Raw genomic sequence first — 27969 nt, 5'->3', positions numbered from 1 at the left:
GGCCGTTAATGTTCTAAGTTTACTAGAATAGTATGATACTCTCACTGAGAAATTGTTTAGAATTTGATCAAATAAGTTCACTCATTGTTTCCATCAGAACATGTTAATACCCCATTGTGGCAACCATTAATTTCATATCTAAGCCACTTTAAGCAGGTTTGGCTGTTTGCCGATTACCTCCTTTTCTACCGTCAGTACATCTTCCGGCTTAGTTCAAAATAGAGCGCACTAGTTCATCAGTAAAACATAACAGTAGATGACTTCGGGAATAAGTTTCCTTAACCTTTTTAACTTAATTCCATTAGAGTTCCTCGAGTGCGGAGTCAGTATTGGGCACTCCCAGTCTGTGCCAGTGTATCACGGATGCTGCTGGGTCTGTTTCGTTGGTGAAACGAAACATATTTATGGATGATAATGAGGTGCACAATGTATTATATGTAACATATCCGCAACCTACTGCTTGACTAATCAGTGATATACATTTCTGAATTGAGAGAACGGTCTCCAAATAAATCCAAAACTGATTGGTTGCGAACAATTTTGTCTTATCCGAATCAAAGCTTGAGAGTCTGCATTGGCAGAAATCGGTTATATATCCTACAGAAGAGTCGGCGACAGAAAACCTACACCAAACTCCATATGTCAGGATATGAACAGCTAGAGAGTGCACATCATTCAGGGATAATTTCATTTTTTTCTTGTAATTTATAGTAGACCAACTGACTCGTCGGCCTCTACAGTGTTTGATCGAACAAAATAGAGAAATGTTCATGTTGACAGTAGAAAGGTTTTGCCCATTTATTTACAGCACGATGAAGCACAGCATAAGTACCGGAAAGGGGAGCTCAACGTCCCAAACTACCCGGCAATGCGTTTAACCTATTTCCAAACCTATGAGAGGTATACGTTGACCTCATTTACCCCCCAATTTCGCAGATATGGAGTGGAAGAAAGAAAACCTCTCAGACAACCTCCAAGGGGCTTTCGTAGAAGAGGAAGAATGCAGGTAGATTGGAGAATGGAAATTAATTCGGAGAATTGAAGTTAATGCAGAGAATTGTGAGAAGCAGAAGGAACGGGGCAAGGAAACATTGAGTGAACTCTACATTTTCAAAGCCACGACGGAAACAAGAGTGGATTGCATAGTTCATCGTAGTTGGCAGAACATACCGAAAGAGCTAGTGAAGCATATAGGATCTTGGATTTCATAAGTAAATAGTGCTATCGCAGTCCCTCCGAAGGCGTCTGAGCCCTCTGAATGTAGATAAGGAAACCACCGATACCACAATACGCCCAGGTGCATATCTGCTTTATTCCGGATTAAGTTGTTAGTATTAAGATACAAGTAACCAACAAATTTTACGGGTTATTAATTATTATAAAGCGGCAGATCCTTGAGCATAATGTTGTAGGTTAGATCCTGATACTGACTTGATATCCAGAAATGGTATGGTTGGCGTGGAAAAAGAAAGGGTGGTTTTGTCAACGAATGGAAAGAAAATAGGAAAGGAGAGGCGTGTGTGGGACTGGCAGACAATGAGTAGCCTTGGCAACACTCGGATCAATTCCATCCACCTGCCTCGTAGAAGGTAGAGCTTGCAGCCCATCTTTCTAACATCAGGTTTGATTCGAATTAGGCCCAGTTTATTGGCGGTTTTGGCAAGTTACAATTAAAGAAAAAGTCAACGCCTGGAAAATAATCCAGCGGTTACAGGCCTGACCATTAAAACTTAACAAGTTCTGGTAAGTCTTCCAGGATTCGGATGGACAGATGAAAGATGCACAGAGAGGTTGGGAGCTCGGTTTAACGAAAAAAATAGGTGAACGAGACAGGGTTACCCGAAGAAATCGGGGGTAGCAAAACATCGCATTTGTAATAGCCATAGGATTGACTTCGAAGGCACAGAACTACTGTGCCGCGCCGATGGCTTTTGGGACCGCCAGGTGAAGGGTAAGAGAGATCTGGCCACGCACCCACCACGCCAATCCCAGCTTCGAGCTGCTCGTCTGGTGAAGAGGAATAAAGTTTACAAACGTAGACACCGCCCACATTCCCCTGAGTATACAGTAGCGTGAAGGAACGCTAGTCCGCTCGTTTTTCACAGATAGCGAAATGAATAGAACTGCATGGCCAATCGTGCCACATTCCGTTTCCGCTGGTCACGGCACAATCTTCATCGAAATCTTTTCGACCATTGGGTTGACCTCTATCCCAGAACCTGAGTGGAAAGGAAGATGTGGATAAACACAATGGACAGTTTGATAACTCATTAAAAACAATTGTCGTGCACCGGCAGCCGGAGGTTCCACCGCCGACGGAATGTTACACATAAAGCGGCAACAACAGTGACCCCATAATTGTGATTCGTCATTATACTTGTACAATCCGTTCTTTGTTCCTGAATATATATTTATGCAGCGCTTATCATGTATACACAGACGCCGATCCCCCATCTCCATCCAAACTTCCAATAGACACCAGGACTTTGGGGATCAGATGATAAGGTGAAAACCCGACCTGTTTGACGTAGTGCGCCACTTCAACTTCCACGGCGTAATCTAGGTCCTCCTTAATGCAAAAGCGCTAACAGGGTGAATCGCCGATTTACAGATCAGCCACACTGCATTTTAAATTGGGAAATGAGCTTGACAAGGTAATTGAACTTCCGGTGGAGGAACATATAGTGATCAAAACTCCTTAAGTTTTAAGATGGATATAGATAAAGATAAATAGGAACATAACAAAAAGTATTAAATTTGGGTAGTGCAAATACCGAGATTATGAGGCAGGATCTATCGATAGTTAATTGAAACTAGTTGATTTTGAGTGCAGGCCGATTTGTAAAAGTTGCTTGAGGAGTTTAGGACTGATATGAGCCATTAAGAGGTGAGTACAAGAAGAGCCAGGAAGACGTAAGGACAAGAACATCGAAGTAATTGATCCCTGGATGAGAAAGTTGTGAACTTGGCTGTTTGGATTTGGCGTTGGCTTGTCCACTGAAGACAGAGAGGTTTGGTAACCGCTCTTACTCAGCTTGCAGGTCTATTACTCGTAATGTTCCACACGGATAGGGACTGGGGTCTCTGATGATTGTATATATATCTACACCTGGGTGGAATAAACACTTGGATGGGTGGGTTATTACCTTTGCAGATGTCACGAAAATCGGTGGCATTGTTATCAGTGTAGAGGATTACCGAAGGGTACGGCGGGTTGTCGATCAGTAGCAGATACAGACAGACAGGTGGAAGATTGATTTCAACCTGATAGGTGTGAGATGTGGCAGTTTGGGAGATAAAGTTTAAAGAAAAAGTACAGTTAGTGACAAGTGCCTTGACAGAACTTGGCGTCCAAATTCATAGCTCCCTGGATGTGGCCGCTCTGTTTGACGGTGGGAGAGAAGCGAAGGGTTGCCTGCATTTGTTTGTCTAGGCATTGAGTTCAAGAATCAGGAAGTAATGCTGTAGCTTTACAAGGCTCTTGTTAGGTCGCACCTGAATTATTGTATTCTATTCTTTTTGCCCAAGGATATAGAGGCTTTGGAGATGGTGCAGAAAATGTTTACCAGGATGCTCCCTGGTTGATGTATGTGCAATAAGTGGTTGGGCAAACCTGAGGTGTTCTCTTGCAGCAACAGTGGCTGAGTGGAGACGTAATTGTAGAATATAAAGTTACGAAAGGCATAGATGGACAGATGTTATTTTTCGCAGGATCAAAATGTGCAATACCGAAAGGCCTGTTCGTGTGCTGTAATGTCCCACCTTCTATATCTCCTTGCCACCACCCACTCGATAATTCAGCAATGTTTCGACACGGGAACATCCAGAAGTATATTACATTCATAATCATTTGGTTTTCTGCTGGAAGGTTATACTGCAACTCGGTAGGGTACTGGTGATGGCGCATCTACAGTACTGAGTGCAGTTCTAGTCTCCGTACTTGAGGAAGGAGAAACTGGCTTGGAGACTGTTTAGAGGAGGTTACACCAGTTAATTCCAGAGCTGAGTGGGTTAGACTATGAGAAGAGATTGAATTGCCTGGGACTTTACTCACTAGCATTGAGAAGGATGAGAGGAGATCTTATAGAAACATTTAAAGTTATGAAAGGAATATATATAATAGAGACAGGGAAGTTGTTTCCACTGGTAGGTGAGACCAGAAGTAGATGACATAGCCTCAAGATTCGGGGGACTAAATTTAGGATGGAGATGAGGAGCAACTCCTTTTCCAGAAGAGTGGTGAATCCGTGGAGTTCGCTACCCCATGAAGCAGTGGAGGCTACCTCAGTAAGTATACTTATAACAAGATTGGACAGATTTTTGCATAGTAGTGAAATTAAGCATTATGTAGATAAGGCAGGTAGGTGGAGATAGAACCATGGTAAGATCAGCCATGATCTTATTCAATGGCGGAACATGCTCGACTGGCCAGATAGCCTATTTCTCCTATATTTCACCTATACATCTCCTATATACAGTGGCATGCAAAGGTTTGGGCACCCCTGGTCAAAATTTCTGTTACTGTGAATAGTCAGGCGAGTAAAAGATGACCTGATTTCCAAAAGGCATAAAGTTAAAGATGACACATTTCTTTAATATTTTAAGCAAGATTACTTTTTTATTTCCATATTTTACAGTTTCAAAATAACAAAAGAGGAAAAGGGCCCGAAGCAAAAGTTTGGGCACCTTGCATGATCAGTATTTAGTAACATGCCCTTTGGCAAGTATCGCAGCTTGTAAACGCTTTCTGTAGCCAGCTAAGAGTTTTTCAATTCTTGTTTGGGGGATTTTCGCCCATTCCTCCTTGCAAAGGACTTCTAGTTCTGTGAGATTCTTGGGCCGTCTTGCATGCACTGCTCTTCTGAGGTCTATCCACAGATTTTCGATTATGTTTAAGTCGTGGGATCGTCAGGGCCATGTCAAAACCTGCAGCTTGCTCCTCTTGAGGTAGTCCATTGTGGATTTTGAGGTGTGTTTAGGATCATTATCCTGTTGTAGAAGCCATCCTCTTTTCATCTTCAGCTTTTTTACAGACAGTGTGATGTTTGTTTCCAGAATTTGCTGGTATTTAATTGAATTCATTCTTCCCTCTACTAGTGAAATGTTCCCCGTGCCACTGTCTGCAACACAAGCCCAAAGCATGATCGATCCACCCCTGTGCTTAACAGTTGGAGAGGTGGTTTTTTCATGAAATTCTGCACCTTTATTTCTCCAAACATGTCTTTGCTCATTGCGGCCAAAAAGTTCTACTTTAACTTCATCAGTCCATAGGATTTGTTTCCAAAATGCATCAGGCTTGTTTAGAAGTTCCTTTGCAAACTTCTGACGTTGAATTTTGTGGTGAGGATGCAGGAAAGGTTTTCTTCCGGTGACTCTTCCAGGAAGGTCATATTTGTGCAGGTGTCACTGCACAGTAGAACAGTGCACCACCACTCCAGAGTCTGCTAAATCTTCCTGAAGGTCCTTTGCAGTCAAACGGCGGTTTTGGTTTGCCTTTCTCGCAATCCTACAAGCAGTTCTCTCAGAAAGTTTTCTTGGTCTTCCAGACCTCAACTTGACCTCCACCTTTCCTGTTAACTGCTATTTCTTTATTTACATTACGAACTGAGGAAACTGCTACCTAAAAACGCTTTCCTATCTTCTTATAGCCTTCTCCCAATTTGTGGGCATCTTTTATTGAAACTTTCAGAGTGCTGGACAGCTGCTTAGAGGAGCCTATGGCTGCTGATTGTTGGGACAAGGTTTGAGGAGTCAGGGTATTTATAAAGCTTTGAAATTTGCATCACATGGCCTTTCCTAACGATGACTGTGAACAAGCCATAGCCCTAACAAGCTAATTAAGGTCTGAGACCTTGGTAAAAGTTACCTGAGAGCTCAAATCTCTTGAGGTGCCCAAACTTTTGCATGGTGCTCCTTTCCTTTTTTCTGCTCTAAAATTGTACAAAACAAAAATAATACACTGATCTTGCTTAGAATGTTGAAAAGAATGCTTCATCTTAAACTTTATGACTTTTGGAGATCAGTTCATCTTCTACTTACTTAACTATTCACAGTAACAGAAATTTTGACCAGGGCTGCCCAAACTTTTGCATGCCTCTGTATGTAGGATGGTTCCTATCTCTTATTTTCTTGTGGAGATCCAGTAAGGATTGACTTTATTCCTACACCATCACAACAGTGGTCAAGTGAGTGTGCAAGCAATGGTGATATGCATAATTGTCTCAAACAGCTTCAATACCACTCAGAAGGGAGAGTAAGGCCCAGCAGCTGTGAACAAAGCAGTAATGTCTCCATTCCTCTTGCAAATATTTAAGTTCCTGCACTTGATTTTTTTTTCAGAATTTTGAAAGTGAAGCATCCAGAGGAGCATCCAAAATTCTGCTATTTTGATGAAGTTTCTTCCAATTCCTCCACAAATAATAGAGCAGATCTCCAGCTTAAATTCTGCTTTCTGCCATACACTCTGGAATACCTAGGCTTTTATACCAACTTACTGAATATAAATGTTTCTTATATATTCCTGTTTCTCTGGTCTATGACCTCATATTTCATCACTTATCATTTCATCTCCTACTTTCACTAAAATCTCTGTTCCCGTCTGCGTTTTTGAGTGGTGGTGAGGCTGTTTGAGGCTGTTTTGAGTATTTCTCTTTAACTTTATAATTTCCTACGCTTTTGGTACTTGGTTTTAATTGTGTTCTTGTATGCCTTATCAATCTTTGCGTTTTACCTGTCTGACAGCTTTGTGTCCCCAGAAGCACTGTTCCCGTTCTTCCTGTTTAAAGTCTGGATTGCCTTTGATCTTCTCAGTGCAATAGCAAATGACATGGGCGTATTACTGTGGTTCAGCATGGCTCAGACATGACACCTCAGTCGCTTATTGGCTTATCACATGAACAGCGTCTCATGGCTCTGAGCCTGTATTCACTAGAATTCAGAAGAATGGGGCCGGGGCGGGGCGGGGGGGTGGATCTCATTGAAACCTATCGAGTGGTGAAAGGTTTTCATAGAGTGCATGTGGAGATGATGTTTCCTATGGTGGGAGAGTCTCAGATTAGAGGGTCGTCTTCTTAGAACGGAGATGAAGAGGAATTCCTTTAGCCGGAGAGTGATGAATCTGTGGAATCTGTAGAGGTTAAGTTTTTATGTGTTTTTAACGCAGAAGCTGATATATTCTTGATTGGTCAGGGCATGAAGGGATACTGGGAGAAGGCAGGAGATTGCATTGCGGCTGAGAAGAAAATTGGATCAACTATGATGAAATGGTGGAGCAGGCTCGATGAGCCAAATGGCCTGATTCTGCTCCTATATCTAATGATTTTTTGATCTTATTGAAAAATCCATGAGGCGAAAAGCTATGGTAAGAACTCTGCTTTGAATTTAACTGCGGTACGATATGGTAGCTGAAGGGAACTGTTATATAATACTCTGCTTAAATATAAACCCGTATATACACAGAAGACATTATTAGATACACCTGTACACCTGCTTGTTAATACAAATATCACTAATCTGTAATCATATAATAGCACCTCAACGCATAAAGGCATGCATACGTGACCAAGAAGTTCAGTTGTTATTCAGATCAATCATCAGAAAGAAGAGAGAAATGTGATCTAAGTGACGTGATCGTGCTAGAAACAAACAACACAGATCCAGTGAGCGGCAGTTCTGTGGGCGAAAATGCCTTTTTAATGGGAGATATCAGAGGAGAAAGGATAGACAGGTTCAAGCAGACAAGAAGACGATAATAACTCAAATAGCCATGTGAACAATAGCGGTGTGCACAATAGAATGTCTGAATGCACAACATATCGAACATTGCAATAGATAGACTATCGCAGCAATAGATCATAAAGATACACTCAGTGGTCACTCTATCGCGTGCAGGTGCTGCCTAATAAAGTGACCACTGAGTGTATGTCAGCAAGAGAGGGAAAGGGTATAAAAAGAATGTGTCCGGGAAAGTAAAAGGGAAGGTGACTTGAAACTGCGAGCTGGGGCAGAGGACAACATTATTCACACTGCACAAAATTATGTAATAAAGGGGGACAATAGCATACTTCAGGACACTGCGGGTGAAGGTTTTTCACTGTGCGAGGTAAAAATATACTCACTTGACATTGGATTCATAATCAGTGCCATCTACCCAGCGCCATTTCCCTTCTTTGGCTCTGTCATGGAGCCCAATCCAATGCTCACATTTCACATTCAGCCGGATATATTTCTGCCAGATACATAGCAATATATTCACATAATTAGATTTGCCGGTGTTTGTGGCATGACTAATTTACTTGCTCAGAGTCGTCAATCCAGTCGGGAGTCACACACAAAAGTTTGTTTATTAGACTAATGCCTTGTTATAGCACAGGATCTTGTGTTCCGCCAATGTAAAAAGACCTACAATTAATAAAATCCTGCACGTTATTGACACCGAGAGACAAGATTAAGATTTTCCTTTCTGTCGTAGATAACGAACTGCAAATGGTTCAGGTGGAATAGTGTGCTAGGAGGGGCTGGTATCTTACATCACCCTCATGATGTGTGACAAGTTACATAAATGAATGCCTATCCCGAAACTCAGATTTTACCTCAGTCCCAGGAGAACATTCAGATGGGAAAGTTAAAGGCAATTAATGAACCCATAAACATCTACTCAGTAAGAATACACTCTGCGTGTTTCCAGGAATTGCTGCAGCAGCTAACTGATCCAAGTTTTAATACATAATTCTGAACAACATTGACATCACTGCTATTCATCATTTACGAGAATATTAGCTGGGTTTCGGCACCTAATTTACAGAAAAAGGTTGAACAAGTTAGGTCTTTATTCTTTGGAGCATAGAAGGTTGAGGGGGGACTTGATAGAGATATTTAAAATTATGAGGGGGATAGAGTTGACGTGGATAGGCTTTTTCCATTGAGAGTAGGGGAGATTCAAACAAGAGGTCATGAGTTGAGAGTTAAGGGGCAAAAGTTTAGGGGTAACATGAGGGAGAACTTCTTTACTCAGAGAGTGGTAGCTGTGTGGAACGAGCTTCCAGTGGAAGTGGTAGAGGCAGGTTCGATTTTGTCATTTTTTAAAACATTGGATAGGTATATGGACAGGAAAGGAATGGAGGGTTATGGGCTGAGCGCAGGTAGATGGGACGAGGTGAGAGTAAGCGTTCGGCACAGACTAGAAGGGCCGAGATGGCCTGCTTCCGTGCTGTAATTGTTATATGGTTATATGGTCATAAGGTTATTGTCTTCAAATCTCTGCCAGACTGTCGGATCATCCCTGAGGATGAAACAATGTTCTTGAAAGAACTTTCAGTCTGCACATTAAGGGAGATGGCAAAGTTATTCCAAACTACAAATTTAGTTTTTTACCAATCATGATTATTGGGGTTATCACTGAGCAGTGATAGGTGATCAGGCAGTTACGAAATTCTTCCACTATATTTTGGCCTATTTTGTCCCTATCTGTGAAAAGGATTTGGATGTCTCCTCCTGCCAACTCCAGGCTGCCAGGCTGAATGGGCGACTGAAAAAACCTGCAGCATCAGACTACAGATGAAGAGTGGGATTTGGGTGGTATGGGGAGGCGGATATCAGAATGGATGGGAATTAGACACTGCGATATTACAGACAGTGAGATTTTCCTCATGTTCTTCATTTTTCTGGGACACAGAGGAACTAATGGCGGGGAAATTAATACTATAGGTGTATGCCTTGGCGAGGAATTTCACTGAGCTCCAGCCTTGGCTTGGAAACTCTCACGAGAAAGATTAACCCCAGAGCAACATCCTAAGTTTAACCTCAGATTTGCTTTTGCAATTTTCACTCTCATGGGTTTAAAAAGAAAGTCCGATGATGCATATTTGCTGAAGAACAACCGTATTCCACACAGTGTGTTTCCTCTGCAATATTCAAACAATATTCCCCTCATTCACTGTAGTATCAGAATGAACCTCGTGTGTTCGGGGCTGCTTCGCCTCTGCAGATTAGGGTTACTATCACGTTCATTCTGATTTCCCAGTCACGAGGTCAATCGAAGATGCTGCTGTTGAGCTCAGTTTCATCTCACAGTTTTCTGCTCACTGCAGGGTTTTGGATGCCATCCAAACACCAACACATTTACTTACAGGAAAATTTATCTGCTTTTCCTCTAGCCCAGAGGAGCGAGAATTAGGGTAGGGATTAGGGTGGGTAGTGTAAGTGGGAAGTGGGTCGTGTGCAGCATTAAATCATCAAAGTACATAGGTGTCACCATATACAACCTGGGGATTCATTTTCTTGCATACATTCATAGTAAATACAAGAAACACAATTAAATCAATGAAACACAGCTCACAACAGAACGGATGAACAATCATTGTACAAAAGACAGCAAGATGTGCAAATACAAACTTTTTAAAATATTATTATTATTATTTTTTCTCCACTCAAGCTGGTAAAACCTTGGGTCTGTCGTACCCAAGCACACTCGTATGTCAATTGCTAGGACATTCCGGTCTATTCCAGTGGTATTCAGTTTTGTGGCTTTCTTAAGTTTTACATAGATATTACAGTGTAGCCCTAATAGTTTATCGTATTGTGCAGTGAGCTTGGGATGACAGCAGTTGTGGATATTACTATTGGCACAATGTACACCGTGTTTATGTTCCAAAGTCTATCAGTTCCCTCTTTTAGTTCAGCATATTTCTGGTGTTTTGACTTACTGATTTCTGTATGTTATGTATGCTGGGGATGGCTAGTTTTATTAAGTAAGTTGTTCTTGTTGTTTATCCTGTATTATTATATCCGAATAGTTATTATGGATTGTCTTTTCTATAATAATGGAACAGTCGTAATATAATTTGTGGTGTTCTGACCCTAAAACTGGAACTGGAGTGTATTTATAGTAATGTGTGATTTCTTTTATGAGTTTGTATTTTAAAGCAAGATTTTGATAAATGACGTTTGCCACGATTGTGCCTGTGTGAGCAATTAGATTGTGTTAAGCTGCTACAGGATCCATAACGGGCTGGATTGTTTCTGTTTTTTCTAGGCATTTACTAAATCTAACATCTTGAATTTGTTGGTATTTATTATATATTTTGAGAGGGGGAGAGAGAGGGGAAGGGCGAGAACGGGAGAACAAGAACGAACCTCTTGGCTCTGTATTTCTACAAGGATCCCTTTTATTTTGGGTAAAGTCTCCCCCATCCTAGTCGACTCAGATTGTGAAGTTATCATCCATGGTAGATAATACCCTTCCATTGGTTAACTTTGTTTTCCAGTAGTGATAATGTCTTCATTTTTCTAGGTTATGCCCTCATTTAACTTTGGTGATGTATACTTCTTACCAGAATTGCATATGCTTGCATGTAGAGCTGATTCCTGTTTTCGTTATAAATGTATACCTTCAGAAGTTCTCTCTGACTGTTGCACAGATCTGTAATGTTTGTTATCCCTCTTCTCCCTTCTGGCCTAGATAGTTTTAATCTAAATGCATTCGAATGTACTTACTGTTTTTTGAAATTTGTCATTTCAGTTCTTATTTTTCTTTGTAAATTTTCCAGTTTGGTTTTGGACCAAGGTAATATGCCAAAAGAATAAATTAATATAGATATAGCGAAAGTGTTTTCTGCCTTGGTTATATTTTTACTGTAGAACACTGTTTGGCAGATTTTCCTAAGCTTTGAAGTGGATTCTTTCAAAGGATTTTCCTTTATTACACAATAATCTATTTTCTTTCCTGGTGATATCCCAGATACTTATGTTTCGTATTTATCAATCGGTTGTATTGTATCCTGCTACTCTGTTTTGTATTCTATTAACTCTATTGCAACTTTCTTTAGTTTAATGTTCTTTGTTTATTTAGTTTATTATTATTATTATATTCTTTTCTCAGCTCAAGATGTTAAAACTTCAGATACAGGCACAGCCAAGCATGCTCATTTGTCAATTGCCAGGAACTTTCAGACTGTTCTAGCGGTATCTAGTATTGTGGCTTTCTGAAATTTTACATAGATATCACTGTGCAGGCATAATTGTTTAATGCTATTCTGTAGTGCCTTTGGGATGACACCAATTATAGATATTACTATTGGGACAATGTGTATCTTGCTCATGTTCTGAAATTTTCTCTTTTAATTCAGCTTATTTGTCATGTCTTTCACGTTGCTTTCTGTAAGTTATATGTGTTTGGAATGGTTATGTCTATGAAATAAGTTGCTTTTGCTTGTTTATACTGTATTATTATATGCAGATGGTTATTATGGATTGTCTTATCTGTAATTACTGATTAGTCATAACATAATTTGTGGTATTCTGACTATTTCCAGCTTCTCTAGGTACTTCCTACATTTATGATCTTGACTTTGTTGTCCTTTTATCATATATTTCGGTAAATCATTCTGCTAACCACCTGTACCTGTGTATCGAAGTACTGGCCACTAGACTGAACTGCAAGCACAACACAGAAAAGTGAATAAATTATTACTACAGAAGAAAACGTTAACCAATGGAAGAGCAGGACCCTCCATGGAAGATATCCCCACGGCCTGAATAGACTTGAAGTCGACAAGGAAATGTCGAACTACTGGGTTAGAGTTGGAGACCTCGCCCCAGAAACAGAGACTTTCTTTGTGGCAGTACAGGATCAGGTGGTTAACACAAAAGATTTTCAAATGTACATCATAAAACACCAACAAATTCAAAACATTAAATCCAGCACATTACAGGATCCTGTCGCAGTGTAATTCAATCTGATTAGTTACACAGGCACAGTTAAGTGGCAAACATCATTCACCAAAATCTTGCTTCAAAATACAGACTCATAAAAGACATTATACTTTACTATAAATACAAGTCTGATCCAGTTTTAGTGTCAGAGTCCTACAAATGATTTTACGGTTGATCCATTATCACAGATAGGACAATCTGTACGGATAAAAGTTACAGGATATAGTACACGCAAGATTAACTTACTGAAGGGACTCTGTCTTCCGCCTGTGGACATGTAAGACAGTGTCTCTCTGTCTGCCTTTAATTTCTCTCTTTCCCGACTTAAACTTTGAAATTTTAACTTCGTTCTGTTGGATCTTGCAAAATGATTGTTATAGTTATGGCTACCTTGAGAAGCACTAAAAGGAATCCCAATTCAGGTAATGGTAAACCTAAAAAAGTGACGAAGCTGCAGAGGAGCCAGCCTGGGTTAATAGATTAGAGACTGAAATGAGCTCTACCGTCGCTGAACTAACTCAACTAAAAGAAAATCTTCTCCCTTTGGAGGAAAAACTTGATTCTATGAGCTTGGATCTTAAAGAAGTAACTCGCAATGCGGCTGATATTTCCTCTCGTCCGGAAAAGGCTCAAAAACGAATTGTTGATTTGGAAGCTCGTTCCCGTCGGAACAATATTCGAATTCTTGGATTGAAAGAGAAATCAGAATCAGCCGACACACCGGACTATTTTGCTAAAATGTTTCAATCTCTATTTCCCGAGGATTTTCCACAATTGCCCGACATTGAAATAGCTCATAGAGCTGGAACTTCGAGACAAGGCAAAAATAGACATGTTAGTTTGCGTTATCTTCAAATTACTGCTGAAGATCAACAGACCCTTCATGCTCCAATTGTTGAGCATGAAATTCAGAAAGCTATATGGTCAATGCAATCAGGTAAAGCTCCTGGACTCGATGGTTATTCGGTAGGATTTTACAAAAAAAAATTGAAAAATTACTTTCTCCATTCCTTTTGGAAATATTTCATGAATCTTTTGAGAAAGATAATTTACCTTCTTTTTATGAGGCTTCTTTTTCATTAATCCTTAAGAAAGATAAAGATCGTACTGAATTTTCATCTTATACACCTATTTCGTTATTTAATGTGGATGCTAAAATTCTTTCTAAGATTATGGCTAACCGTTTGGAAAACATTTTATCTAAAATTATCTCTATGGATCAAACAGGCTTTATTAGAGGCCGTTATTATTTTTCTAATGTTCGGAGATTGATAAATATTATGTATTCACCATTATCCAAAATACCCCAATGTATTATTTCTCTGGATGCAGAAAAGACATTTGATAGAGTTGAATGGACTTACTTGTTTAATGTATTAGACAAATTTGGCAGTGGGAATAATTTTAATAAGTGGATTCAAATGATCTATAAGAACCCTATCGCTACCTTTATTACTAATAATCTTAGGTCTCCCTTTTTTCACTTTCACGAGGTACTCGACAAGGGTGTCCATTAAGTCCTTTATTATCTAATCTTGTACTGGAGCCTTTGGCTATAACAATTCGTGAAGCTAAAAACATTCATGGTATTTCTATAAATGGGACCATACATAAGATCTCTCTTTAGGCAGATGATCTTTTGGTTTATATTTTGAATCCTGAAGAATCTATTCCTAATCTTTTGGAATTATTAAATGATTTGGGAAAATTTTCAGGATATAAACTTAATTTAAACAAAAGTGAATTGTTCCCTTTAAATGTTCCTGTTTTTTTATATATAATGATATTCCATTTAGAATTGTGAATTTTTTTTAAATATTTGGGTATTACCATTACAAAAAATATATAAAGATCTTTATAAAGCTAATGTAGTTCCTTTATTGGACTCAATGAAACAATTATTTTCTAGATGGAATCCTCTTACACCTTCTTTAATAGGTCGTACTCATACCGTGAAAATGATGATTTTACCTAGATTTTTATATATTTTTTCAAAATATACCTGTTTTTCTAACTAAAAATTTTTTGATCAAATTCACTCTACTATTTCGTCCTTTATTTGGAATAATAAAAAACCAAGAGTTAATAAGTTTCACTTACAAAAATCCAAATACAAAATAGTGGACTTGCGCTACCTAATATAAAATTGTATTATTGGGCTGTTAATATTCAACAACTATGTTTTTGGGTATATTGGCTTGATAAGAGCTAAAATCCAGCTTGGGTTGATTTGGAATTAAAAGCTATTAAACAATTTCATTTAACTTCATTATTAGGAGCTCTATTACCTTTACAACTTGCTAAAATTCCCATTTTAAATCTCTACCCTGTTATTAAACAGTCCTTACGGATTTGGTTTCAGTTTCGCAACTCTTTTAATTTTAAACGATTTAAATTGTCTAGCCCTGTATTTTGAAATTTGCTATTTAAACCTTCAATTACTGATCCCATTTTTCTTTTATGGAGAAATAAGTGGATCTGTTTTTTTTTGCAGATTTATTTAGTGATGGTCGATTGGTGACTTTTGAAGAGTTAATTAGCAAATACACATATACATTCTCATACACATTTCTGGCAATATTTTCACGTTAGACATTTTTTCCAAAAATATGTTTCTACGTTTCCATATATGCAAGAGTCTGATTTGTTGGATACTATTTTGAATATGAATCCTTTAGTGAGAGGTTCCATTGGTAGAATTTATAATTTATTTTTACTACAAAAAGATAACCGCTCACTAAAGACTAAACGAGACTGGGAGAGAGAACTTATAACTTTTGTTAATGAAGATTGGTTGCAACTTCTGAAAATGGTTAATTCTTCTTCGATATGTGTCAATCATTGTTTAATTCAATTTAAAATTGTTCACTGCTATTATTTAACAAAGGAGAGGCTATCCAAAATATTTCCTAGTATAGATAATTACTGTGATAGGTATAAAAATGAAGTAGCTACTTTGTCAAATATGTCCTGGTCATGTCCCTCATTGAAATCTTTTTGGAAATCTTTATTTTCTACAATTTCTAAAGCTTTGAAAATTAGTTTGCAACCTGAAACATTGACTGTTCTATTTGGAATAATTCTGCATCATATTCAGGGTATTTCATTTTCAAACCAACATGTAATTGCATTCATTACATTGTTGGGAAGAAGGGCTATGTTACTGAAGTGGAAAGATACCTCTGCTCCTACACTAATTCAATGGTTTTCCCAAGTAATGTTATGTCTTAGTTTGGAAAAAAATTAGTAGAATTTTTGATCCCCGATTTGAATTTGAGAGAAGGTGGGGCTCTTTTGCCAAATATTATCATTTAATTTGAATTAATTTATATGGCTGCCTTCCAATTTTATGTTATATAAATGTGATTTGGTGGTTGTTGCTGTTTATGTATATACATACATGATTGTAAGACGTGTTGCTCCAGGAGTTGGTTCCTAATTTTTTTTTGTAGTTTTTTTTTTAGTTAGTTGGGGTTCTCTTTTTTCCTTCTTTTACTTATATAATTTTTTTCATTAGCATATTCAAGTTTTTTTCCTTCAGTTTTATTAATTATATATATACTAATTTGTTGAACTTTTGTATTTTATAGCTGTAGAAGATTATATATCAATAAAAAGATTTTTAAAATGAAATGAAATGAAACTTACTCAATACATACAGTCATACCAAACAAACGTAACATACAGAAATCAACATGTGAAGAGCACCAGAATTATGCTGAATTAAAAGAAGAAATTGAAAGGCTATTGAGCATGACCAGGATATAAATGTTACTGTTGTCCTAATATTAGTATCTACAACTGGTATCATTACATAGCCACTATCATGGTTAATTCTCAGAAAAGCCACAATACTCAGCAGAACTATAATAATACGCAAGTTCCTAGCGATTGAGAAATGACCGTGCTTGCCAATGCCTTCAGATTTACCAGATTGAGCAGAGAAGTAAAAGTAACAATAATAATAAATAAACAACAAATATCAACAACATGAGGTGCAGAGCCCTTGTAAGTCAGTCCATAGGTCTCGATAATAGTTCGCTGGTGGTTCAAGTGAGGTTCAGTGAAGTTATATACTCTAGTTCAAGAGACTGATGGATCGGGGTAATAGCTGTACTTCAACCTGGTAATGTGGGTCCTGAGGCTCTTGTACCTTTTTTCCGATGGCAGCAGCAAGAACTGATCTAGAATGTTTTTGTTGACCTGAACCTGCTAATAACTTCAGTTACTCCAGTTGGAATAATGGTTCCTGCCTTAATATATCATCAGTATCAGTTAAACTTTGTGTACAGTAACGTAGGTTTAATGACAGTGAAGAACAGTATGCCCTGAATAAGGCAGAAATAGAACGAATGTGATGGTTCCTACCTGCTCTTCTTGACTGTTAATGACCACGAGGGTTGAGTTCATTGACTCACAGAGTTGCTCCGCTTCTTCCCAAGTGCCTCGACTTGACGAAAAATAATACTCACTTTCTTCGAAAGGTCGCCATATGTTTAATAACTGGACAGGATCTATACCTATGAAGGTATTGAAATAGAAATAAGGAACACTTTGGGCACCGCAAACGCTTGGGTATGTCCCTACCCACGTTTACACATGGATTTCTTTTTGTTCAAACATCGATGCCATATCATGTTGAAGGTTTCATCTATAGTATGTTGCAAACCTTGTAGGAGCCATGCCACATTACACCGCTGGTGCCCGCCACACCTGTAAGAAATTTTCATACTCGCTAAATACATGATGCAGCTTAGGACTTCGTTATTGTTCTGTGGACAATATTCTCGCCTATAAATTAAAAAATATTTTGCATCCATCTCCACAGGAGAGATGGGCATTAAATCTAGGAGGACTTTGTTTTGCAGGACGGAGTAAGTATTGTATCTTCAGAGGCGCTACCACTTGCATGAGCAGTTACTCTGCCAGACCGTCAGGGAAACCCTAATTATCACTCTGCTGGTAATGAGCATTAACAGTGTAAAATCAAAACAAGGCACAGGAATGGGCGATAACATTCTCAGTCTTCACTGTCAGTTTGTCCACTAACCCAGATCCTGGAAAACCCTAAAGTCTTGACCGTGAACACTCCATGATCTGGTTCTACGACAAAAGTTCTCTCTAACGGAGAGGGTCAAGCAGATTTCAAGTCCTTCCTCCAGTTGCCATCCATCACGAAGATTGACTGTTTGAAAAGAGACACCTCTATCCCCACAACTACTACTGTTGGCTCCATCATTGTTGGCATTTCTCTATTAATGGCTTCCATGCTACAAGTCCTTTCGCTAACCTATCCTAACTCAACCCGCCCACTATTCAGCCTTAGTAGTTTAAAGGCCCCTAGCCAATGACCTGCGGGTAACTAAAGCAATCTGGGAGCGAACAGAATAGACCCTAGAACCACTGCATTATTGGTCACTGTGCCATTTTCCACGTTTGAATCCTGCTACTGAACTGCATAGCAGTGGTTCCACAATCATGGAAAGAGAAGGCAAACTGACAGCTACTGAGTCTCATGTCAGCTCTTTGTAACTTTGAAATCAGCAGGTCAACAACTGCACAGAATGAAATCTGTGGGAGTCTGCGTGGCCCCATCATCGTTGGGAACTTTTTCTTCACCATGACGGATACAAATAGTATTAGGGCTCAGGTATCAGTTTAAGTCAATGGATTTGAACTGATAAGACAATAGATCTATAATATACAGAAGCAGAATTGGGTCACTAGGCCCATCGAGTCTGCTCAGCCATTCCACCATGACTGGCTTATTATAACTTTCAATGTCCTCTTTCTGCCTTCTACCCGTAACCTTTGACACCCTAACTAACCAATATCCTGTCACCCTCTGCTTTAACTATTCCAAATGGTTTGGCCTCCTCAGCCGTCTGTGGCAAGGCAATCCACAGATTCACCACGCTCTAGCTTAAAAAAAATCATCTCTGTTCTAAAAGGACATCCCTCTGTTCTAGAGCTATGTGCTCTCGTCCTGGACTGATCCATGAGGGGGAACATCTGCTCCACATCCACTCTTCCCAGTCTTGTCAATATTTGATAGGTTTCAGTTAGATCCCCTTCATTTGTCTGAGCATCCGTGCGTACAGGTGAAGAACCAACAAAAGCAATTCATACAATATATGTGCCAAAGACTTTCACAAATTACTCTACATTAAATCTTTCATCCACAGAGAGGCAAAATAGCAGCGATGGGATTAGCTCGAGTCAGTGGACCAGGCTCTTTTAGAGTTCAGGGACCTTTTTAGTTTGTGGTGGTAACTATACCCACGACTCCACCACCACTCCACGCTCAATTTCCCCCTCTCGCGGGGCAACTGAAATGCTCTAGCCAGCTGGGTGCAGAGAAGATAGAAGGCGTTTGCTTTTTAATTAAACCAAGGTTCACTTAATGTCAGAACACAAAACAAATTAGCTGGGCGGAATTAGCAATCTTCAATTTTTAATGAACAACTGCGGATGAAAGTATCCTGATTATTAAACTTACTCTGTCTCAGTCGAAAAATCTCACGCTGCAGTCTGGCAAGTGAGCCGTTTGTCATTTCAGAGTTTTCTACTACAGAAAGAGGAACAAAGCATTAGAACAAATTTCAGTAGGGGAATTTTATGACTTGGTTTTTCATACTGTAGAATTAAAACATGAATAGTTGAAAGCCAAACTAGATCCTGAAAGGAGCGACTTCGAAATTTCCGAGTAGGCTGGCATTGATTATGAGTGCAGCAGGATCCAGAAGCTACTAATTTTAAAAAAAAGTTTCAATCCTGACACGGTATCTGAGAGTTTCAATTCAAAATTTGATAAAATCTATAAAATAGCAAGTGGCAGTGATGATGAAAAAATAAACCACTTGTTGAAAACATGTATTGAATTCAATAGTGATGGTGAATTTTTTTATGCATCCGAGCCGGACAATGTCTATAGAAATGACGCAAAGCAGCATCAACGACATAGACCTATACAGAGTACAGAGGAGGTGCTGCTCGCTATCCCAAGGCTGATTCGGGTGGATAAATTCACAGGGCCTGACAAACTGTTCCCTCGAACCCTACGGGAGGCAAGAGCAGAAATTGCTGAGGTGCTAGCAGAGATATTTGAATCAGCTTTAGCGATCGATCAGGTACCAGAGGAAGGTTTATCAAGAAAGCAAGGGGAGTCAGAAAGAAACGACGCTGGACATGGACACAGGCCCTGGACGAGACAACGTCTCCGTGTCTGACCAACATGTTATTGCATTTTGTTACATTGATAGCTAGGAGGGCCATTTTGTTGAAGTGGAAGGATACATCAGCTCCCACTTTGTCACAATGGTTCTCTCAAGTGATGCTATGTCTTAGTTTGGAGAAAATTAGAAGTCGAACCTTTGAACCTTTATTTGATTTTGAGAAAAGATGGGGCTCATTTGCTCGTTATTATCATTTGAGTTAATTGATCTAATTTTTCCACGATCTAATTGTAAATTTTTTAGTATATTTTCTTTTCTTGCCGGCGGTTTGATGTTTATTTTTAGGAGCTTTTTGTATGACGCATGACACCAGGGTTGTACAGCTAATGGGTTCTTTTTTTTTCTCACTTTTCTGCTTCGTAGGTTTTCTTTTGTTATCACAAATTTTTTTTCAATCTTAAGATAATGTTTTTTTTGAGGCATTGAAAGTGTTGTTACTTCAATGTACTCATGTTATTTTTCCTGTATAATATAACAATAAAAAGATTTGTAAAGAAAGAGACAAGGACACTGGGCCTGGGCTAGGACTAAGACTAGGAAAGCGGGACCAGGACAAGGAACTTGTAACTAGGAGCCCCGGCTTGGACTCCGAGTCAGAGACTGGACAGGGACCCGGAACCTGTGTCTTGATTCGGGCTCGAACCTCGGATCTAGGCGAAGACAAGGCCTGGCTACAGGACTGGACGTGGTTAGGCTACAGGACAGGATGTGGCTACAGTTCTGGACGTGGAACTCCTGCACAAAATGAGGCACATAGGACGAGAACACAAAGCCATGGCTGGGACCGGGCGAGGTTCTTGGACGTGGCTGGGACCAGGCGAGGGAACACCAGGGCCGGGCGACAGTACCCCATGGCAGGACGTGGCTCTTGGACTAGGTTTGGCACGGCTTTTGGACACGGCTTGGTTAGGCTCTAGGTACGGAGCCGGGACTCCTTCTTGGAGCGCAGGGCCGGGACCCTTTCTTGGACGCAGAGCCGGGATGACTGCCGAGGATACCTGCTGAGGTAAACTGCCAGGGTTCGAACAGGGACGAGAAACTCCAGCACAGGACGAGAACACGAAGCCTTGTCTTGGACAAGACTGGAACACAGCGGCTGCATCTTGGAATACAGGAACACAGAACAGAGCTGGGACCCCTTCTTGGGAACAGGACATAGGGCCGGGACTCGTGCACGGAACACCAAGCCAGGACCCCTCCTTGGGTACAGGACTTAGGTTTGGAGCACTACACAGCGTCAGGACCTTTCCTGCCGAACAGAACATAGGGCCGGGACTCTTCTAGACACAGAACACTAAACTTGAGGACTTGAAGAGACAGCTCCGAAGTCAACGATAGATTATTCCTTATCTTGACACGACAAGGCTCCAGTCTCTCTCCGGCAGGTTAACTTGATGGAGAATTCTGACAAAGAGGCAGAAGAAGGTTGCAGGCAAGGATTCAGAGGAAGGGGAAGGGAACTGTCCGGCAGGGAATCCTTGGTTTGAGTGGTAGTTATGTGCCAGCCCGAAAGGAGAATCAGGTGCCTCAATTAAGGCACTCAAAGGAACAAGGGAAAACAGGAAAACCCAGAAATAGGAATTGATGGACTGGACCGTGAACCGGGATGCGGACTTCATGGACCAGTCCATGAAAACATGAAAGTATTCAGACTATTCAACTTACTCTCTCTCAGTCGAAAAACCTCATGCTCCAGTCCGGCAAGTGAGCCATTTGTCATTTCAGAGTTTTCTATTACGGAAAGAGGAACAAAGCATTAGAACAAATTTCAGATGTTCAATATGTTGCTTTTTTTCACTAATCTCGGAACTTTCACCCTTCATATTCCTTCCACCCCTAGCACAATGATGGCTAAGTAGGGGAGTTTTATGACTTGGTTTTTCGTACTGCAGAATGAAAACATGAATAGTTGAAATCCAAGTTAGCTCCTGAAAGGAGCGACTTCGAAATTTACTCTATTTCATCGTCCTACTTTTACACGTGTAGAGTACTCTCTGTTGAATGCAGTCTTTCAAGTGCAGAGGTCTTTCGTACGGGCCTGGTTCATAGCTCCCACACTGTATGTTGCCCCAACGATTACTGTTACTGGCATGACTCACTAAAATATTTAATCATACTTCTCCATTGTCATTTGTATCCAACGGATATGCAATAAGATGGTGAGGTTTACGGAAATCCTCCAGCCACCTGTCATTTTTTATTTTCCGTTCCACTCCTCGCCTTGCTATTTTTGTCTTTAACCTCCCACACTCTTCTGCTGAAGGAGAATGTAAGTGCGAGTAACACCACCTCATTTTCTATCTAACTTCAGCCCTGGCACTGAATAATTTACTGAATAACTTCAGATGCCTGGTATTTTTCTGTTTACCAGTTCTAGTAAACAGTTATCTGCCTGTATCACTCTTTCTTTCGCAAAATCAGATTCAACTGGGTATGTTTCTTGTTTCAAACTTTTTTCCAAATATACCAATCACCGATTTTTACACTATTCAGAATCTAACCGATTTTTTTTTGTTATCCTTTCCTATACATTGTCTCTCCATTTATTACACACGACGGACACAGGAGAATTCACAGTCATAGAAAGAACGTATAAACTCCACGCATACAGCAATGGAGGAAGGATTAAATTGGGTCGATAACTCTATTATGACACCACCATGCGAAGTCAGCAATATTATTGTTCGGACTTCCGTCTATTCTGGGGTTGGCCAGCAGGGGCAGGCATAGTTGCGTAAGGGAAATTTTTTCTTTTTTTTTTGCAGAACCGTTTGGAAGAAGCTGATTGATCATTGACTGCCCCTGTTCCAAATTAATGTCTGTGTATTTACTTCCTGATTCCTGAACCTTATTTTCCTCAGACTTAAAGTGTAATGCTGTAAGCAGCAAGAGCCTCTGGTGTGTTCTCGCTCTTTTCTGCGCTTTTGATGTCTGCTAACTGCCGACCATTTCTGGATCTTATTTTGAATCAAGATCTTGGATTAGTGAGTCTGTGTTTGGATTACTGCATTTTTGAACTACAATTGTTACCTGCTTTTTCCCGGGTTCGTTTGTTTGTTTGTTTTGCCCAGCTTGGCTAAAATAAAGTAAAACTTGATTTTAAATCTGCTCTGCACGTTAACCCCTGTCTGCATCATGGGTTCTGTAATTGGATTCACTTAAAATTGTCAATGCTACATGGTGCTGGAGTTTCAGCCCAGCGATCTGAGTTTGATTTTCGATCGGGCCATTTTCCTCGCAATTATAGTTTTCCATCTAATTGACCAGATTAATCCTTAACTAGACACCTTTGGAAACATTGGCAAAGCTTCGCTCTCACATCACCACAAATATTGTCTTTGTTCTCTCCATCCTTGCCCCGTTTCTCTCAACGCTAGCTGAAACAGAGTAAAAAAAATAAATTCAATTCGGATAGAGATAGGGAATTGATATTAATTATGGTTCATTGGGAGCAATGTTGGGTCGAAGCTTTCACTGCTGGTTTCATTGGCGGAGAAAAGACAGGCAGCGAGCAAACGATCCCTCCACTTCCTTTACAGTTGCGCGGACCAATCACTGCTCTAAGCAGGAAACTTTCATAAATTCTGAAAACTACGCTGGACTTTAAATGTTTTAATATTCATCAAACAAACACAAGTAAATGGAGTCAGGCTGTCAAAACAACTGACAACTACAATGACAAAAGTAAATTTTTTTGGCTAGACAGCGTCGGCATTCAGAAGGCCAGTAGTTCGTTAAGAATGATCTACCAACTTCCACTCGGTGTATATTTTTACTGCACTGCTGTGCACCCATGCAGCTTACAGGGAACAATAGTGGGGAGGTGATCATGGGAGTTAAAATCAAGCCATGTTCTTTGTGTTGGAGCAACTATGCTTCAAATCTGCCTGCAACATCAACATGAAATCTGTAGATAAAGCACCGGTCATCTCTTCATGAATCCCGTACACTGTCAGTACCTCCAGTTGAGCTTTGTCTTTCTGTGTCTTTTCCCCCTAGCCGTCTATCTGGGATTTAGTGTTGCCATGTGCTCTTGTTTGTTTTCATGTCCCCACTCCTGCTCTACTCCAGCCCCTGTATTACTGAGTACTCTGCCTCTCACCTGTTTCTCATTATTACCTGTTTTGCTGCCACTTCTGTCTCATTGTGCTCCACCTATCATTTGCTTCTCTGTTTATTGTTCTGTGTATTTCAGTCGTGTGTTTTCACCTGTGTGTTGCCAAATTGTGTCAGTGGATTTTCCTGAGGCTTTCTAGCATTCCTATCTGAACTCTGTCCGTCTGAATATCGACTCCGCCTGTTTTCCAATTCTGGTTTCTGGATTTCTCTGGATGTTTTGATCTCTGCCCGAACTTTGACACTGACTTTGTTTGCACCTCGGGATTTGTTACTCAATTAATTGTGTGCACGGTACTGCGACTATGATCGGATCCCCGCTCCAGCGTCTTGATATACATTCCTTAGTATATATTTTTTCTCACCCCTTATGGCTGGTGTAAATGTGCATTTTCCCCTCAATCGTGGGGAAAGGCCTGGAAGTATGAGGGCTTGGCACAATGTCCTTGTAGTCCCTTGTAGTGCACCCTTCTGGACCAAGATTAAAGATGTTATTCCTGAGATTTGTTGGAGTATCTCCCAGTCCTAGTATCACAACACCAAGTGGTGCTGTCACCACCGGGATTACTCTGGCTTTAACATTCCACATCCTTTTTATTTGTTCCTTTATGCCCTGGTATTTTCTCCAGTTGCTCATTTTACTTCTTCCTGATGTTACTGTCACTCAGGATTGCCATATCTATTATTACTATTATTATTACTTCTGTCTGTTCTTTGTCCAAATTACTATGGCTGGTACCTATTAATCCACTGCCTTATGGGTGTTTCCCATTTGGACCTGGGAGTGTTCAATCCATAATCAGTACAGGTGTACACACTTCCTGCAACTTGGTTGTGCCTTTATTGTATGTTGTCCCTGCCTGTATCGTGCACGCTGCTACTATGTGTTGGATGTTTTCAGTGTACTCCTTGCACAGACTGTATCTTGGGTCCTGTCTGGTGTGATACAGCCCTGCTTCTACTGCTCTTGTGTGCAGCACCTGCTCTCGTTCAACCATGAACAGCTACTCTGTGTTGTCCCTCGTCTCAGCCCTGCCATTGCCAGCCATTGGTAGGTCTTTCTTATGCCAGCTACCTCTGATATCTGGCGATGGTACATCCCATGCAGAGGCTTTACTTGCCATGGCCTCTGGTCCTCTGGCTCTGCTTCACCCACTTCCATTTCCATGTCCCCTGACTGCTGTTGGATGTATTCTTCTATCAGGTCATCATCGGATTTCATCTTCCTGACATACTCAGAGATGAGAAATACGAAACATCCTTTGTGGGAGTGTGCAGGCTGACACCTGTGGGGTTCTGCCCTTCTGGGAGGACAGTCAGGGATTAAAAAATGAACTTATGTCGGACACTCTGGCGATATCATGGGCAAATATACGGCCATTGCCAACCTTGGTAAATCAGTTAAAAGTTGCCCTGTTTAGTAATTCCCATGGTAAATGAGAATATGCTGAATTATTATTCGCTGTCTTCACTCTAGGACCAGAGACAAAGTTCAGGCGGGCAAGGGTGATATTTGCTCCCTTGGGTAATGTATTTGTACCAAAGCAGTAGATATAGAGCTGAGATACATGTTTCCATAGCTCAATCCTCAAATGGACCTTCAATAAAATGTAGTCTCGCATTCCCCTTTCTCTGACCTTCTCTTGCGGCTCCATTCATTCTCTAATTTTGCCTGAGTCGTGTTTCCTCCTTTCCCCGCTATTTACATTTGACAGAGGTGGATTTATTGTAAACCTGTCAGCAGCATCCGGCTTCATCAATCACGATGCCATAGTCTGTGACCGTTGTAACCGGATGTCCAGGCAGTGCCAGGGTGCATTAGTATCAATAGTACTAAGTGATATTCCTATAGTAGAAGGCACAAAGTGATATATGCCCAATGTGGGCAAATTATATAAATTTAGACAGGCAGCGCTGACGGATGGAGAGGTTAGCTCAAGGACTATGGGTGGAGCAATTGGACCTAGTTAATGTAAGGGTAGCTTTGTCAGGGACATATGTGTCCCGGCGTTATCGTTTCTTGCAGTTGCCGTATGCATGCCACGGGCTCATGGAGCAGAAATCATCCCTGTGGAGAAGAAGGCACCCGTGGGGAGGTGCAGATTTCCCCGCCACATTCGCAAACCAGGCAAAGCAAGTGTCGTAATCAGAATCACAATCAGGTTTAATGGCAGCGGCAGCAGTACATTGAAATGCATGTAATTAAAAACGATGAATTGCAACAGAGTCCCAATTATACTGCAGCTTTAATCTTTACGCCATCCGATTTCCGGAACTTCAGCAGTACCCGAAGACGGGGAGTGGATTGAGGAGAAAGTGTGAATGTAACTCTAAGAGAACGAGGCGGGGGTTGTACTGAGAGGACACAGACAAGAGGCGGGATTGGGAGATCGCAGGAGAACACGAGAGCAGCTCCACCCCTGATGAAGTTTTCTTGGGAATTAATCAACTACCTCAAATGTACAAAGGAACTGAAGCAAACTGACTGGGAAACAGAATAGAGACCAGGACTTTGCTGCTGGACCTTAACTATTCCTCCTTCCATTACCAATCGGTAGAAGGGAAAGATCCCCTTATGCAGAGTTTGTTCGAACACATTCGATAACATTTCCTCCTGGGTAGCATTATAAACTTACTCAGATTTGCCACAGTGCCAAGAGTCACAGCGGATATCAGGATGGAGACAATCAGGAGAGTGCAGCTCATCCAGAAGAAGAATTTTCCTTGGATAAGCTCGGCTCGAGGACCACCACATCCTGCAAAGTACAAGAAAGTACCGTCACTGGAAGTACGAGAGGGAATCGTTCAGTGGAGAGACTCGAAACCTTATCTGGGTTAGACCTGGAGAATGTGCAGAAGACTGGGTGCTGTTGACAACACTAGAGTTCCTAAACTACCCAATAAACGTGTCGTCAGGGTAAGAAACTTCACTCACAGCAGATGAAAAATCCAAACTGCGCAGAGGCGAGGCTCTAAATGTTCTCTACATTAACACACAATATCACTCACACAGATAAGATCAAAGTTGAAGGAACAGAGTTTCTTGCTATAGCCACCACTATTACTCGAACCCGCATCATCACTCAGTCAACATTTGACATTTAGGCTACAAATATTGTAGTTATTTTGTTTCTGAATGTGTAATTGATTCCAGCTCGTTCGCTCCAACGAAAGAACTATTACTAACCTGCCTTCGGCTTGTCCTGCTGACGACCTTCTGCACTTTGCTCCATTCTCTTGGCAGCGGCGCCGACGTGACTGAGGAACACTGGAAGACGAAATGCAGTTTTTAGTCTTATACTTCCTCAAACCGAACTTTCGTTATTCCGTGTATGTAGAAATTTAACATTTTTTCTGCTGAATTCTAAAATGTAACCGCTTCTGCTTCCTGGTGGCCTGGTCTGAAGAAACGCAGGTTCAGGTGTATATTCACTCAAAGCGGCGTCTTTGCAAACATCTATCAGGACATAGAAACATATAAAACCTATAGCACAACACAGGCCCTTCGGCTCACAAAGCTGTGCCAAACATGTCCTTACCTTAGAAATTACCTGCGGTTACCCACAGCCCTCTATTTTTCTGAGCTCCATGAGTCTAGAAGTCTCTTAAATGACGCTGTCGTATTCGCCTCCACCACCGCCGGCAGCCCATTCCATGCAGTCATCACACTCTGCGTAAAAAACTTACCCCGACATCTCCTCTGTGCCTAATTCCAAGTACCTTAAAACTGTGCACTCTCATGATAGCCATTTCAGCCCTGGGGAAAAGCCTCTGACTACCCACATGATCAGTGCCTCTCATCATCTTATACACCTCCATCGGGTCACCTCTCATCCTCCGCTCCTCCAAGGAGAAAAGGCCATGTACACTCAAACTATTCTCATAAGGCCTACTCCCCAATCCAGGC

General features: G+C 40.7%; 1 protein-coding gene across 1 annotated transcript; it reads right to left on the bottom strand.

Moving 5' to 3' along the window:
* Positions 1-798: 798 nt before the first annotated feature.
* On the bottom strand, positions 799-27314 carry LOC140191113 (hepatic lectin-like). The gene is made up of 7 exons (XM_072248217.1): positions 27250-27314; positions 26699-26818; positions 21612-21677; positions 19211-19279; positions 17080-17231; positions 8118-8227; positions 799-2219 (listed from the first exon to the last, which is right to left on the bottom strand). The coding sequence occupies exons 1-7, from the start codon at positions 27293-27295 to the stop codon at positions 2084-2086; spliced, it is 699 nt and encodes a 232-aa protein (XP_072104318.1). The 5' UTR covers positions 27296-27314; the 3' UTR covers positions 799-2083.
* Between the last annotated feature and the right edge of the window lie 655 nt (positions 27315-27969).

The sequence above is a fragment of the Mobula birostris genome, chromosome 32, assembly GCF_030028105.1.
Source record: "Mobula birostris isolate sMobBir1 chromosome 32, sMobBir1.hap1, whole genome shotgun sequence".
Lineage (NCBI taxonomy): Eukaryota > Metazoa > Chordata > Chondrichthyes > Myliobatiformes > Myliobatidae > Mobula > Mobula birostris.
This window is presented reverse-complemented; position numbering and strand designations above follow the sequence as displayed.